Here is a 17,834-nt window from a genome sequence, read left to right as displayed (position 1 = left end):
TTAACTCGTAATGTGCGTTAAATGTATCTCGTTTTTGACATGAACAGCCTTTCATAATGTCCTATCTACCACTATAGGTGAAAGAGAAATTCCCACTAGCCCAAGTTAGCAAGGTGACCTTTTTTTTCACCACATTTAAAAAAAAAATTTGCTACTGATGATTGATCATCTTGAGTTTATGATCGATCAATCATCCTTATCGGTAAAAACTATCAAACCTTTATGTATATTCTTGTTGATCATCAACACATCACCCTTTTATCATTCTAAGACTATATACCGGTATACAGCTACAGTGTTTTCTTCAACAACATTCAGAATGAATTCTATCATTCATGAAATCAACATTATTGTTGCTCAATATATATTCTATATTAACAAAACTTACAACTCACAATTATGTGCTGGTTAATCGCAGCTCTCAATTTTGAGCAGACTATCAGGTCATGTGACATAAAGTTCCAAGATGGCCGATGCTGAGATAGTGTTGGAATTCATTATTGCTTTTATGCTTCTCCTTTTGCTTATAGTGACATTAGCAATATTTATTAATACTGCATTGGTGTTCCGACATTGGAATAGATTGTTCCTATCATGGACTAGGCAGTGACTGACAATGATAGATGGTAGTTGTGGTAAGTTAAATGAGTACAATTATCAATAACTTCAGCAAGTTTAAACTTAGATGTATTTACACACTTGCAAAATGTTGTAGAATTGATATTGACAGAGTAATCAATTACACTATTTTGCCCAAAAAATGACTCTTTTATTATGCATTGACTGTATTTATAATAGATCTATAATCATAAATGAAAACGTTTTTGTAATGAAACTAAGAATTTTTGATGCCTTTTGATGTAGTTAGCGACAACTTTAATCATAGCAATATACATGTAACAGCATTGGTACACCTGTTTTGTTGTAGGTACACCATTTGTGTATAAGTAGTATAATGGAGCTGATAAGAAAATCTGATAGATAATGATACATTTAGTAGATTGATATGTGTTCAAGTCATGAGTCTGAAAACATAGTCATTGGATTTATAATAACAACAAAAACGGAATCCAACATGATTGTACTTGTATCTGAGTAATGTAACTAAAGGTAACAAACGATTTAAACATGTTTTCTTTCTACATACACATTTATATGAGTTTTTCTATATACAAGTAAAAATACATGTACCTGTGCCTGTATTCACCTAGATTTACAGTATTGTGCTGACCTTTGAGGCTTTGAGAACATCATGTCACTTGATTCATAGTCATATATTTTGTATAATGGGTTTTGGTTTGTTTTGTTTAACATCCTATTAACAATGTATATGGGGTTCATAAACTTTTACCTTATATATATATAATATAGAAGTGTTCAATCTACAATCTATTTTCAAGGATCCTTTTTGTACTGTATTGCAGAAAACAAGAGTCCCACACTTATGTATAAATTAAGTATTTCTAAAAGTCTGCAAATCCTATAAAAAAATCATGAATACAGGGATTTTTTTTACATAATTTTACCACCACTTTATTAATGTGGAAGTTTAATCAAATGGTAGTTTTCCTGGGATGCATGGGGGCTGGGATACAGCAATTTTTAAGAAATTGGGAGTTTGCTTTAAGCAGTTTAAAACTGACAAACATTGCAGACAAGACATCTTATTACACTGGGCGTATTGATAATCTTGATTTCAGCTTAAAATTATTTATTTTACAGATGAACAGAAATCAAAAAAGAGCCATGGAAGATTCGAGATAGTATGTACAATATTTTGTTTCTTGATTTATAAATGTCTTTTATCTAAAATTGGCTGTAATAATGGAGTGATGAATTGAAAGTATACATGCATCATTATGTCCAAACTTTTATGAGCACTGCCCAAGTTAAATGTTTACTTACCCAAGATTAATTTGTGTCCTTTTTTTTTAAATAAAAAAAATGAAATTAAGATATTCAAATGCATGAATACCAAGATAATTATAATTAGGTTAATACGTGTGTACAGAGAAATTGTGTATATTTAAAGGGATCCTGTGTCCTAGTGAAAATAAAAGGGCTTCCTGCCAATCTTTGGTGGCCGGGAAGAGTGGCTGAGGAATGCACAGATGGAGACACATATAAGATTTTCGTTAAGTCGGACAAGACTGAGTAAGTATAATACTATTTTAATGTAGAATGCTTTGGCCATGCATAATAGTGAAAGGTCAATTATAAAATGTTTCTTTAGTTTTTAACATATTCATGTATCTCATCAGAAAACATTTATCAAATTCTACAAAAAAATTACAAATCATAACCCAACTAAGTAGGTAACCATTATCACAATCTGGTAATTAGCAGTACATACATGCCATAATTTTCAGTGTATAGCCTGGATAAGTTTTTTGGGGATTATCTGTAGAATTCTTTTATGTAAAAATGTATAAAGATGAGGTATATGTTGTTGTTTTCCTCCTGCTTTACACAAAAAAATGCCATAGATGCAGTTCAGTACTCATAGCAATAAAAAAATCAATATAGAAAATATGTTGTATTGGTTAAAGGACACAAAACAAATGCATATATATACATCAATGTATATACTGCCATATATGAATATGTAATGGTAAGGGGCAGCGGTGGCCAAGTGGTTAAGGTGTTGTGACACTTTAACACTAGCCCTCCACCTCTGTGTTGCGAGTTCGAAACCTACGTGGGGCAGTTGCCAGGTATTGACCGTAGGCCGGTGGTTTTTCTCCCGGTACTCCGGCTTTCCTCCACCTCCAAAACCTGGCACGTCCTTAAATGACCCTGGCTGTTAATAGGACGTTAAACAAAAACAAACAAACAAACAATATGTAATGGTTGTATAATTACCTTTGGGCATTCTATCAGCACAGGTTCTCTGAAATTAATGAACAAAATGCTGAAAAATTCCTGATTTTGCATTTTGTGAACAATACACTGGTGTTGGTAATATACCTTGCCTGGTGTGGTACACGTTTCTTCCACATGACAGTTCTAAGCATCTACCTGATGTTTCTCAAAACATGTGAAAGAATCCGATCGGAGCTCATAGCATTCCTTTTCTCATTTCGAATTTAATGCTGTTTAGGTCTTCTGACCCGAAAGGTCGGGATGACTTATAAAGAAATAGTCATCATGCTTTGTTTGTCGTTGTGTGCCATTCTTAAACTTTTCACATTTACAACTTCTTCTCAAGTTCCACCTTTGGGATTCAGCTCAAAGTTGCCTGAAATGACCCTGAGATATGGTCCCGACCAAGTGTTGTTATTTTTCGGGTCAGTCTGAAATCCAACTTGGCCATCATGGCAGCCATCTTGAAAAACACCTCTTAAAATTCTTCTCCATTTCCACTGATGTCATTGATCTTAAAATTGGTGGGGATGTTAAGGAAAGGAAGGCAACAAACTATTGTTATTTTTCAGCTCTGTCAAAGCTTATACAGTAGCCAAGACAGCAACTTTGTAGCATGAATGTACAATTATGATTTTCCTAACTTATTGTTGTTGTTTATTCCTGTTTTGTATTGTGACCCCTGTATCGTGATACGAATCGTATCACCACCCACCTTGCTATACACAGCTCTAATCAAGTGTACATCTTTTTAAATACAACTGATGATCGTTTAGGCCCTTAGGCCTCTTGTTTTACTATAAAGTTCTTTTAATGTTATGTATAAAGTATATCAAAAATTACATTACTCTTTAATCTATTTATCAGTTTAGTAAGTGCCATATATACATGTATATATTATAAGGTTTGATAATTTTCAAAGTGTATACATATATGTAAAAGCAATGGTAATGCTATATTAATACTTCATAGAATGGTATTGGTGTTGGTATTTACAGATATGACGTTCGCCATCACCAAATAATTCCTTATGACAAGGAATTGATTAAGATTTCTCTGGGTAAACTTAATAATTGTTTAATTTGGTTTACATGTTTAAAGACCACCATCATAGTTTATCATATGTATCATCCTGTATATGGATCCTATATGAGACATTTAAATAATAGATCTACTATTTGTTTGTACTTATTTTGTTAAACACTGAGGATTACAAACAGAATTTAGAAGGTAACTTGAAATATTTTTTCTAATTTGCCTGTTATATGATTTTACAAATATGATGGTGGTTATTCTTTGAAAAAGTTGAATATCAAGGTTTGTTCAAAAAGTTCCATTTTTCCTATTTGAGCGAGATACTACTTTTCCGGATTGTTAATATAAAGAATGGTTCATTTTTTTTCAGTTTCCATATCATTGTCACTTTTACTTTTGATTTCATTTTTGAGTTGTGTTTTGAACAAAGGATTAATGAATACTACATTTTGAACAACCCTTGTGCATGTTGCAATTGTTTATTACTGTTTATTAATAGCCTACATCTTCAGATGGCAGGCTGTTCAAATTTATACCCTTCATCTTTTTTTTTTTCGTTTTTTTTTTCTATTCAAATCAAGTGTGGTCAGTCATATTTTCTATAAACAAAAACATGATTTTGAAAATTGAAATATGATATCGCTTCCTAGCATGTTAACTATATGAGATAGAGCTTTCACATTTGACTTTTGGGCTCATTCAACCTGGTGCCAAAACCTTTCGATAGGTACCTCATTTGTGGACCTGCTGACCTTGACTGTGACCTTTCGCCTTCTTTAAAAAAGCTTAAACTCTAGCCATAGTATATTATCATTTTTCTTTTTTCCCCATCTTATTCTAAATGGCCTCTAGATGTGTAAACCACTGTCTGTTTTTTTCCAAAAACAATCCAAGATGGCCTCTGATTTGTCGTTGGGGTAATATTAGTACATAGGATTTGAAAGGGATGCAGGTCAAAAAAGTGATAATATCAAAAACTTTATTGCAAAATGGAAAGCCTCTGATTGGTTAAAATTTAAATGTCTGCTGATAAGTCGAAAGTTAGATGTCTGATCCAAATGAAAAGTGTTAGATGTCTGATCAAAATGAAAATTGGAACTTGGGTGTTCTGAGGGACGCTGGGCACAATGGTAATGCTTTTAAAAGTATGGTTATATGTCATGGTAATGAAATGGAGGCTCTGATTGGTAAAAACTTTGAAGCAGTCTGATCCACCTGAAAAATGATCAGGCCATAAGGATTCTGAGGGATGCTGAACACATTGGTTACACTTTGTACATTATCTTTCAGGAAACTCTAATGTAAACTAGAGACACTAGTACATTTTTTTATTACTTTTAGCACCATAATCTGATGGTGGGCTCTACAAATTACCCTAGGTGCGTGGTCTGTCTGTAAACAATCCTTGTTATCGCTATTTCTTAAAAAGTACTGCAGGGATATTCCTCAACTTCATGTGGAGGTTTTGCTTGGTCCCTAGTTGTGCCAAGCAAAAATGGCCAGTATGCAGCCATCTTGGATTTTGATGATTGAAGTTTGTTATTGCTATTTTTTTTAAAAAGTACTGGAGACTTATTCCTCAAACTTCATATGTAGGCATGTAGCTGTTGGCAGGACATTAATACAAAACCAAACCACAAAATCCCTCAGAGAAATTTTGCTTTATTTTCCCACTTCTGAGTTCATACTTTCCCAATCAGAAATTGTTAGTTACCTTATATGTAATTGTTGATTAATATGGAGAAATGTTAATACATTTCATATTTTTTTCACAAGCCAATGTAATAATTCTACTTTAAGTTCCCATTTTTATTTATCATAGCTAAAATATGAATATATATATTTTAAACAAAGATTTGATGGTTATGTTTGAGTTTGGAGAAAGTACCTTTTATTCTTTTAAATTCAGAAAATACAGCCTTATTTTCCCAATGGAAAAGGTACATGCCCCTGTGCAATAAGGTTAAGAAAATCACTTAGTTTATCTAGATGACCAAAGCTGTGTGTTGTTTCAAAAGTAGGTCACTAACCTACAATTTGATCTATATATGACCTACATCAAAGAAAAAGTGTGTCTGAGCTTTATAGTTTTCACTTTTCAATACAGATTTGAGTTTATTTAATGGAATTTTTAATATTTTTGTTACTAAACTTATTGATATAACCAAATTCATTCACATTTATACCTGCAAATGTAATTATTGAGTTAATGTGTCTCTCAAAAGTCAATGTCTTAACTATTAATTTCTAGATGATTTCATCATCTGCATTTGTTGTATAACATTTTAAATGTGGTAGACATCTCTATATTAAGACCGGTCTAATTAACTGGGTAATGATTTATTTATTTATTTTTTTTTTCCAGAACTACTCCAAAAAAAGAAAATGAAAACAAATATGTTATACTTCCTTGAGGATGTACAGTGGATTCAGGAGAGTACAATGGTTCAGGAGGATAAAACGGTTCAGGGGTGTACAATGGTTCAGGAGAGTACCATGGTTCAGGAGGATAAAACGGTTCAGGGGTGTACAATGGTTCAGGAGGATAAAACGGTTCAGGAGTGTACAATGGTTCAGGAGGATAAAACGGTTCAGGAGTGTACAATGGTTCAGGAGGATAAAACGGTTCAGGAGTGTACAATGGTTCAGGAGGATAAAACGGTTCAGGAGTGTACAATGGTTCAGGAGTGTACAATGGTTCAGGAGGATACAACAGTTCAGGAGGGTACAATGGTTCAGGAGGATACAACCATTCAGGAGGGTACAATGGTTCAGGAGGGTACAATGGTTCAGGAGGGTACAATGGTTCAGGAGGATACAATGGTTCAGGAGAGTACAATGGTTCAGGAGGATAAAACAGCTCAAGAGGGTACAATGGTTCAGGAGGATACAATGGTTCAGGAGGATACAACCATTCAGGAGGGTACAATGGTTCAGGAGGATACAATGGTTCAGGGGGATAAAACAGCTCAGGAGGATGCAACAGTTCAGGAGGGTACAATGGTTCAGGAGGATAAAACGGTTCAGGAGTGTACAATGGTTCAGGAGTGTACAATGGTTCAGGAGTGTACAATGGTTCAGGAGGATACAATGGTCCAGGAGGGTACAGCGGTTCAGGAGGATACAATGGTTCAGGAGGATAAAACAGCTCAGGAGGGTACAATGGTCCAGGAGGGTACAATGGTTCAGGATGGAACTATCGTTCAGGAGGGTACAGCGGTTCAGGAGGATACAATGGTTCAGGAGGATAAAACAGCTCAGGAGGGTACAATGGTCCAGGAGGGTACAATGGTTCAGGATGGAACTATCGTTCAGGAGGGTACAGCGGTTCAGGAGGATACAATGGTTCAGGAGGATACAATGGTTCAGGAGGGTACAATGGTTCAGGAGGATACAATGGTTCAGGAGGATACAACCGTTCAGGAAGGTACACTGGTTCTGGAGGGTACTATGGTTCAGGTGGATACAATGGTTCAGGTGGATAAAACAGCTCAGGAGGGTACTATGGTTCAAGAGGGTACAGGGGCTCAGGACGGAACTATTGTTCAGGAGGGTACAGTGGTTCAGGAGAGTACAACGATTCAGGAGTGTACAACGGTTCAGGAGGGTACAACGGTTCAGGAGGTTCAAGATACTGATCTGGAATGGTCAAATTATGGAGGGTTTTCAGACTATGATGATTTTTCAGACAAGGATTTTGTCCCAAGTGATGAATTAATAGAAGATAGTGACAGTGATAGTTATTATAGTGATGAATATCCTGTTCTCAACCAAAGATTTGTCAGCATAATGAGCAGTCAGAAGCATCAGGAAATGGACCACAATGGAAAATTCCCCAATAGCATTAATGATATTGAAGGGGACGTAGGAGTAAAGGAAGTGATTAATCCAGATGAAGACAGTGATGGCAGCTCAAGTGAAGATGAAGACAGCATATTCAGGGATTCGGAAAATCCTAAGATTTTTATCAGAAAAGTGCAGAAGTCCGCAACTACCAAAACTGGGAAGAAAAAAATCAGTGATCGAGTCTTCAATAGTTACCAGTTTTGTGGTGTGTGTAATATAAAGGTTTCCAATTTTTCACAACACATTGAAAGGCATAAGGATAAACACAAATCCAGTGAAGAAATCCAGCAAATTATTCAGGAAAAAGATGAAAAGCAGAAAAACTTGCTCCAGAAACTGTTACGGGCAAAGTTCAATCACCAATTTAACATGGAGACAATTAAATCAGGGAAGGGAGAAATACTCTTGGAACGCCGGCCAGCTGATGGATTTAACCTTAAGAACTTTGGACCATGTCCCCGTTGTTATTTATGGATAGCAAAGAAACTACTGCATAAACATCAAAAAAAATGTTTGTCAAAAAATGCTGAAGAGTGCAATCTTGGAAAGGCTGCTGTCCAGACAAGGTCCGACATACTTGCAAATAGAATTCCTACCATTGCCAGCAAGGCCCTCAAAAAAGAGGTATTTGAAAAAATGAATTTGGATGAAGTTGGGAAAATAGCTAGAAATGACCCACTTATTGTCCAACTTGGAAACCAGTGGCTTGAAAAAAATGTAGGAAATAGCCTCAAACGAGGGGCATACACATCACAGATTATGCGTTTGGTCGGAAGAATGCTTTTACATTTAAGGACAATAAAACCTTTAAGTGAGGAATGTACCATGTGGAACTATCTGAAACCAAACTACTTGGATGATATAATAAAAGCAACACTCATGACAGCATACCAGAATATAGATGATGATGAGGATATGGCCAGTCCCAGCAATGCCATCAAACTTGGCTTTGATATCAAAAGACTTCTAAACGGCAAAATTGGTCTTGCAATAATGTCTGGAGACAAAAATTCACGTCAAGATGCTGAAGATCTGCTGAAGGCCATGTCTATATATTGGGGGACACGCGTCACGAAATTATCCAGAGTCCTGCTTGAACAGAGACGTTACACAAAGGACAAGAAATTGCCTTTAACTGACGACATCAAGAAATTGAACCTTTTCCTTCTTGAATCACTGAAAATAATTGATCTGAGAATAAATACTCCTGACAACTTCAGGAAAGTTGCAGAATTAACAGAGGCAAAACTGGTTGTTTACAACCGCAGACGGACCGGGGAACTCCAGGCAATCAGGTAACTGTTAATACGAGGTAGCATTTGTTTGGTCAGTGTACTGTACATATACATAGGTTGAAATTTTGACTTGTTTCAGATTGTTCAGCCATATATATATGTATATATGTATATATATTACTCTTCCTCGTCTTTTATCCTTTTTTTTTTTTTTGAATTAGTAGAAATAGCCTTCATTTAACCACAGGTAGACTTTATATTAATACCACAAATAAAGAATACATCAAAGGTAGAAAGGAGAAGAAAAGTGGTTTTGTGTGATATGTTTCACATCAATCCGAATGGATATTAATGATTCGTTAAATATAAACCAAATTTGAGAAAATAACCAGAATTTGATTGACTAAAACTTTGAGCTTTTTTATTCTGAATATTTATTGTTGTATACATTCATTTGTTTATGCGCTTTGATATACTGTATTATACAAATCCAAATGTTTATTTCATTTGATATTTATGTTAATTGCGTGTTGAATGAATAAAGTTAAGTATATATTCATTTAGTGTAGGAATTCATACAAAAAAAAGTAGTGGAGAAAGTTTCCTTCACTTTAAAGGCTTTTATAATATAAAAAAAGTTTTATTTAGGTTGACAGATTACAACAAAAGATGTAGAAATCCTGGGGAAAACTGCACTGATACCATGGGACAGATGTCTGAGTTTGAAAAGAAGCTGTTGGAGACACAAGAGTTGATGACTGTCAGGGGAAAGGTACATGTACTTTATATTTGTCTCACATGATTCTGATGTGTGATCAGCTATTTACAGTCCATTATCCTTAATATTTTAATTCAACTTTATTCAAACCCTTTGGAATTTAATTTGCAAAAATATGGTGGAAATGAGGAATGATTAAGCTGATTGACTTCAGCTGACCTATTTATAATCACCCTAGTATGTCTATGCATGCTTTTAACATTATACTTTTCCATGTAAACTTGAATACTGAAGACATAAAATTAAACTGTTTTCATAGTGCTAAGATTACAAGGCCAAATATTTAAGAGGCTTGATATCCTGTTTCCTAGCAAAATTACAATCACCTTTTCTGTCTGTCTGTTGTCCTCAGTAACTTGTACGGAGATCCCCATCTTAACCAACAGCCCAATTTTGATGAAACTTGTAAATGATTAAAATCATAAAGATTTCCCATTACCTAAGTTTTGCTTAACATAAGTAATGGTGTGATGAAACTCCAGTAGCAATGTCAGTTGTCTTTGGTGAAGGTTATACGTTCTGAAAGCAAGAGTATAAAAATCAAATCAAATAAACAGTAAAACCTGGCTTTTAACGTAGTTTTGCAGACCACAAAAATGCTATGATATAACAGTTTTGATAACAGGTGATGTCATTGAACACTACAGAGTTTTAATACCAGACTATTCATACACATCAATATCTGTTATGATTAGTAACCAGCAATGTCAGAGCTGGAAATTGACCTGTGTCATTTGTTCTAGAAACAGTTATTGCCAATTAATTAGTCTTTGGGCAATTGTAATTCAAGTATAAGTTGTTTATCTGCATTTTTGCCAGTCAGCGCGAATGGATTGTCGTATTGTATGTTTGTATATACAAGTGAAAGTATGCACTTGGGACTGAAAAACCGCTATGTTATTAACAGTAACAAGTTTTTCAGTATACATTATGGTAAAATCTAACTTGTCAAAATCACAAGTGTTCTTGGTTAATAAGAGCAAACAAATACTAGCTCTGATGTTCATTTGATTTCTGAGGGAGCCAAGTTCCTTCTGGTATTTCTTGCTTTTTGAGTCGGCAATCTTGTGAGAAACTGCAGAATCTTTTTCAATCTTATAAAACTGACAGCTAAGAAGATTTCTGTTTTTTTGTTGTGATGTTTTTTTTGCTTATTAACATTGATTTTTTCCCTTACAGACTGGCAGAGGGGTACCAGTCATTTTGCCAGGAGAGACAAAAGCACCGATGGCATATTTGACCAATATTCAAGTGCGAAAATCAGCAGGGATTGACATAAACAACCCTTATGTTTTTGCTTCACAAGGTACTTTCAAAGAGTTGAAGGCAAATAGTATGTCCTTAAATTTTTAAACATCACATTATAGCTGTTAATCAGTTACAGATGATATTTTCTAATCAGACTGGGTGGTTTTTAGGCATTGTAATGAAATTCAAAGTCTTAAGCTCTTCATAGACTTAAAGAAATGCTCTTATGAACATAGAACTTGAGATGATATTTTAACTCTTGTATAACGTGCAATCCAAAATCTTGTTGATTTTTAGGTCACCTGAGATGAAGTCTCAAGTGACCTATTCTAATCGCCTTTTGTCTGTCGTCGTCCGTCCGTAAACAATTTACATTTTTGACTTCGTCTACAAATTCAATGAAATTCGGCAGAAAGCTTCTATGGCTGAAGGTCAACCAAAATTGTGAATTATATTGTCCCCACCCCCCAGGGGCCTGAGGGGTGGGGCCAAATAGGGTCAAATTGACTGAAACTTCAAAAATCTTCTTCTCTAGAATAAGGTAAAATCAAATACTCTTCATAGAAGGAAGGGTCTTAAGGTGCTTAACTAAAATTATGAATTTCATGACTCTTGTGTCACACGTTTACCTCTGGGGAGGGGGTAAACTTTACTATAGTTTATATAGGGAAATCACAGTTTTGACTATGATTTGTTTGATTTCTATTGGAATTCATTCTAACTTTGTTAGCATTATCAGTATGGGATGACATCTTAATGGTATACACATTTTGGCCCTGACTGACCCCTAGGGGCTGATGGGCGGGGCCAAAAAGGGTCAATTAAATTAACTGAAATATTTCAAATCTCAGGTGACCGTCAAAACCCATGGGCCTCTTGTTCATTTATTTCATTTAGGTGATGGTTGTGGTGTTGTAAGGGCATATGATGCCCTTACAAAAGCTTGTAAGGAGGCTGACTTGACAGCTCCGGAAACAATAACAAGTACAACCCTTAGAAAGTATATGGCTACGATAACACAAGTAAGTAATCTCAAGAAAAAAAATCCTAAAGAATCCTTGATGTATAAATGTTGGCAAGGTTTCGGGGAGGATTGTGGCACATATAGTAAAACTCAATTACACTCACATGGGAAATAAAAGTAAAATTGCAGTTTAATCGGCTGCCATGCAAACAGACTATCACCCAACAAGGCAACACCAAACAAATCATTCACTTTCATGTTTATATGAAGTGTCATTATTAAATGGTCCTCCAGGTAGGAATTGTACCTACTATGTCCACATTGAATGAAACAATTACTAAATGTGTGTTCTATTTCGATCTTCTCTTCGCAACTCTCTTTTTCATCCCTTATGCCTCCCTTGGTAAAACCTCATTTTTGACTTGGGTGTTGGGCTAATTCTGACAGAGAACAAACTGTAAGTGTATAAGATTTGATATATCCTGCTCTCTGCTTGATGTATTTCAAAATCAAGAATGGTCAGTGTTTTGTACAATCTAATTAAAATCTAAATGGTCATTTTCTCTACGTTACATGAACATCTAACAACATTCCATAAGGGGTCACGTTCTGATGACCTTTGAGATGTGTGTATTTCACTTTCAAGGCGAATTGTCAATTTGTCGATGTCATCGAAACTAACCATTCCAGCACAGCATATACTAAATGCTTTGTGGGATGAAATGACTTGAAACAAATTGACAGATTGTGCAAGTTATGCACTCTAGTCATGCTAATTCGGACAAATAAAATTCACTTTCAAGATTCTGGAAGTAGTCATTTGATTGGCTAATCCAAAAGATCACCCCGACATGACCTTTATTGGGATGTTGTTAGATGTTCATGTAACGTAGTGAGAATGACCATCTAGATTTTGATTATATTTTTTTTTGTACAAATTTAAAGAAAAGATCTTTATTCAGTCAGAGACAGATAATTTGACTTGTTTAAAGTATTGAATGGGGTACTGAAGGGATATAACAATGTAATTTAAGGTAAGATGAGACTGTTCAGTGTGAATTAAGACTTCCTTTAGTGATTTACACAAGGAATGCTATAAATGGAGGTATGTAAAGACCATTGTGATGTGGACGGACTAGAAAGGAGAAAATGATGAAATGGTGTCAGGAGGGGAAGTTTGTAATTGAAAAGTGACAATGTCAATGTACCTGGTACATACAATTTCTAGTGATTCTAAGGATCAGCTGATATGAGCAAAGGCATTCTTGATGTATTTATTTTTGGAAGTTGTTTGGAATGAGTTGAGCTATATAATCAATCTATGATATTACTCATGTTTTGCAGGTACTTGATCTAAAGGATCATGAAATGGAGTGGGTTGTGTCCCATATGGGGCACACTCTGGACATTCACAAAATTCATTATAGGTATGTATATACATGAATATTCTACCATTTGAATATAATATATTATGCATGATTCAAATAACATGGAACTGATAATTGTTTATAAGGAAGTGAGGGCAGAATTATGAATTCATTACATGAAGGACTGGGCCACTCTAAATTAGATAAATTTATCCATCTGAAGTCAGCTTTGCTTTGTAATAACTACTGATAATACTTAAGTCATCTACCAGTTTGAATATTACTGTAAGTACACAACCTCTTTTAAAATATTAGCGCATGGTTCCATACAATCTGAGTATAAATAGTATACCTGTAGTCAGTTTGAAACAGCAGATATAGGTCGAACACATACTTTTTTAAATAGAAATGATAATTTTCTAGCTAGTGTAGGTTCAAATTCTGATTGTTTATAACGGGCCCTATTTTAAATAGTCCAAAAAGTCTGATTGTTTGTAACAGTCCCCATTTCAGATAGTCCAATATATGTCAAATGAAGAGTGTAAAGTAATTTTTTCTGGCAAATTTGTTGGAAGCTCACAGACTTTGATCAACAGACACATTTAGGGTAATGGGTGTACATGAGTGATCATTTCAATATGTCCATGACAGAAAAACTATAAATATATGTCACATATCTTAACGTTGATTAATTTTTTACATTGAAAAATACATCGCATACAAGAGAGCTGATTACAACTTTAGGCCTTGACAATGTAAAAATAGCATGCCATATCAGTACTCGCGCTGTATGGCAAACTGAGAAATCATCTGTTTATTGTCAAATAAAGTATAGGTAAGCATTTTGATTATTCATTTGCGACTGGACATCTCTTAATTATTGCCAATCAAGGTATAATTACCTGTTAACCTGCACCCTCAGGTTAGGTAGGCAGACCACGCGAGGTGTTCCTTGCAGTAAAGGTGAAAGGATCAGCCGCCTGGTTGTGTGGATAAGCATTCATGTCCAGCCAAAACATTTCGCCAGGTGTCCCAATTAGCGATTGGTAATTTTGAAGGTGTCAAATATATTTGGTAGATAATACAGCAAGGCAATTTAAAAGTAAGACATGATGCTCTGCTCTAATTTTCGTGCTATCATACCACCTTGTACCTTTCTTTGATTCTATTATATTTTTACCATCTCGTTACACTATTTCGAACGTGGTGTCAATAGGATCATGAAACATCCAAAAAAGTCAGTCGAGCGTATTACCATCTCGGACACTACATATGTCAGTGCAAGTACTGTATGCTTCACATTGGTCATCAGTCTGATGAAGGTGACAGCGTAGTTGTCAAAACATCACGCTCTTAAATAACATATTGGCTGTGTTATATATAACTTGTATCATTTGTTTTGATACATATTTAATTGATTTTGTTATACAAATATATTTGAAGTACATGTAGTTTGATTATTAGTATAGACATAAATATTGTTAAAAAGGAAGTGTTTTACTGTGTGGTTGATTAATAAGCTGGTTGAAACTAAGAGTTTTATTATATGTAGTAACCCCTAATCTGTGAAGTGTTATATAGTAATCAGTGTTATCGATTGCTCTAAAAAAATATTAGAACCCCTTTCCTGCTGCATGTATACGTATCTAACAAAAGTATATTTTCTAATCTTCATTTGGCATTTGGAATACAGTAATAAATATAAATACTTCCTGCAAGTTAGCTTGTAATAATCAAAATAATTATAATAATTTAAAGTTCCTTTAAATGCTTTATCACAACCAAGTTTGTAGGTCATCTCAAAGCAGTTCACAAAATTATTATCCGTGGTTATAGAGCCTTAATTCATAATTGATTTATTAGCATAAATTATTGCTATTATTTCATGATAATTTCGGTGTAAGGACACGACAATAAAAAGTATATATATCAAAACTTTAAAACCAGTGGGTCGCTTTTTCCCCAGCACAGCAGCAAGGTCAATGTAAGTCATATATTAGATTAAGTTTACAACTTTTAGACAATACATTCTACTGTTGTGACCAATTAAATTGCTCCATGTACAATGTTTGGTTATTTAAACCCATTTGTTCTTGCAGAGCAACCAGTGATGTCATTGAGGCCACACAAGTAGCGAAAATTCTTTTGTTACAAGATTTGGGAAATTTTGGGAAATTTAGAAACAAAACATTACAGGACATCCAGCTTGATGGTAAGTTCTTCTCTAGACTTTGAGCTTTTTGTACACTTTTAACCATTTATATCTTTATACTTGATTTAGGAAGGCTTATATACTTGTTAGTTTATACAGAGACCTTAGTTTTGCCATCCATAATGAAGGCAAAGTTTTCATGACATGAAATATATTTAGCACATACATCTAATGTGATAGGATATTTGTTTCCCAGTTAATATTATATTAGAAATTTCTGCAATGTGTAGTAAGGAAGTAAGTCTTTTTCTGATCGCTTTCCTTGGATAGCTGTGCTTCTTCCTTACTGAGACTATATGGCCAACAGCTGACCATCTCAGGTTTTTACAGCTATGGTTTGTTATCAATATTTCACAAAAAGTACTTTGGGGTCTTTTTCAAATTTCATTTGTATGTTCCCCTTGGTTCTTAGTTGTTATTGTTCACTTTTGAGACTGATTTGAAAAATAAAATGACTAACAGCTGTAGGTGGCCATCTTCGATTTTAACAGTAACGGTTTGTTATCACTATTATTTTTCAAATAGTGATAGACTGATAGTTGTAAAATTTGATTTGAAGTTCCCTTGTCACCTCTTGACATTGTTTTCTATTTGTCAGAAAGTATTGAATAGATCATTCTGTATTATGAAATTAACAAAGGTGACTAACATATAAAATTTCGGAATGATCCATTCAATACTTTTATTTTAAGAAAAAAAAAGAGTAGAAAAACAGTCTTGGTGGATGCCAAGATCCCTATGGGATCTCTTGTAAGCAAGTTCAAATGATAAGTTTATGTACATTTTGTACATTAAATTAATGCAAACTCCACATAAAGCTATCAAATGCAGTTCTGATATCTTTTTTTTTTATTAAACTGATATTTTCTGGTTATTCTTTTTAGAAATTGTTTTTGAAACAAACAAAGACACTGCTTCTTCTGATGATCATGAAGATCCAAATGAGTTCTTTACTCAAGATGCTGATTCTGCCTTTGGAGATCTGGAGATAGATGAAGTGTTGAATGTATCTGAACAGTTCGAGGTTGATCAAGAGTCTGATCACTCTAGAAAAAGGAAGAATCAAGCAGGTAAAAATGCAAAGGGCAAATGGAACCAAACAGAGGAGGAGGAAATTCGACAACTGTTTAAAAAAAATCTTGAGAACAAAATAAGACCAACACCGAAGGAATGTGTTAAAGCTATTGCCAAAAGTAAGGCAAATGGAGGAGTCATCTGCAAACGGAGAAAGGATGTATTGAAGAAAAAGGTTTTTAGGATGGTGGACAAAATAAAGAACTAAACCAGTGGGTCAGTGATGATAGAAATATTGAAGAGTCACGGATAAATTGACAGTGTCATCATTAGAATGATCCAGGGACATGGATCATTGGTAGAACTATACAGGGACATGTATCATTGGTAGAATTATCCAGGGACATGGATCATTGGTAGAATTATCCAGGGACATGGATCATTTGTAGAACTATACAGGGACATTGATCATTGGTAGAATTATCCAGGGACATGGATCATTGGTAGAATTATCCAGGGACATGGATCATTGGTAGAACTATACATGGACATGGATCATTGGTAGAATTATTCAGGGACATGGATCATTGATAGAATTATCCAGGGACATGGATCATTGGTAGAATTATCCAGGGACATGGATTATTGGTAGAATTATCCAGGGACATGGATCATTGGTAGAATTATCCACGGACATGGATCATTGGTAGAATTATCCAGGGACATGGATCATTGGTAGAATTATCCACGGGCATGGATCATTGTTAGAAATATCCAGGGACATGGATCATTGGTAGAATTATCCACGGACATGGATCATTGGTAGAATTATCCACGGACATGGATCATTGGTAGAATTATCCAGGGACATGGATCATTGGTTGAATTATCCACGGACATGGATCATTGGTAGAATTATCCAGGGACATGGATCATTGGTAGAATTACCCAGGGACATGGATCATTGATAGAATTATTCAGAGACATGGATCATTGGTAGAATTATTCAGGGACATGGATCATTGGTAGAATTATCCAGGGACATGGATCATTGGTAGAATTATCCAGGGACATGGATCATTGGTAGAACTTATCCAGGGACATGGATCATTGATAGAACTATACAGGGACATGTATCTTTGATAGAATTCTTTGGTGAGGAAGCTTGACTTTCAGGAAAAATAATATAATGCTTCTTTTTGGCTCACCTGCCCAAAGGGCTTCCGACATGGTGTGGTGTCCATCGTTTGTCCATTTGTACTTGCTTCCAGAA

At 34.9% G+C, this 17,834-nt stretch overlaps 2 protein-coding genes across 2 annotated transcripts in view; both read left to right on the top strand.

The window, feature by feature from the left end:
• LOC117320877 overlaps window positions 1–17,818 on the top strand; it is a gene marked incomplete in the record, with an annotated part of 18,936 nt that extends 1,118 nt beyond the window's left edge. The window contains 8 exon segments of the mRNA XM_033875360.1: window positions 2,033–2,154; window positions 6,263–9,038; window positions 9,627–9,750; window positions 10,936–11,062; window positions 11,902–12,026; window positions 13,313–13,395; window positions 15,435–15,547; window positions 16,432–17,818. Of these exon segments, the coding sequence (XP_033731251.1) occupies window positions 2,112–2,154; window positions 6,263–9,038; window positions 9,627–9,750; window positions 10,936–11,062; window positions 11,902–12,026; window positions 13,313–13,395; window positions 15,435–15,547; window positions 16,432–16,829 (3,789 nt within the window).
• LOC117320878 (diamine acetyltransferase 2-like) overlaps window positions 1–17,834 on the top strand; it is a 30,489-nt gene that overhangs the window by 2,313 nt on the left and 10,342 nt on the right. The window lies entirely within an intron of this gene.

The sequence above is a fragment of the Pecten maximus genome, unplaced genomic scaffold, assembly GCF_902652985.1.
Source record: "Pecten maximus unplaced genomic scaffold, xPecMax1.1, whole genome shotgun sequence".
Classification (NCBI taxonomy): Eukaryota; Metazoa; Mollusca; class Bivalvia; order Pectinida; family Pectinidae; genus Pecten; species Pecten maximus.
This window is presented reverse-complemented; position numbering and strand designations above follow the sequence as displayed.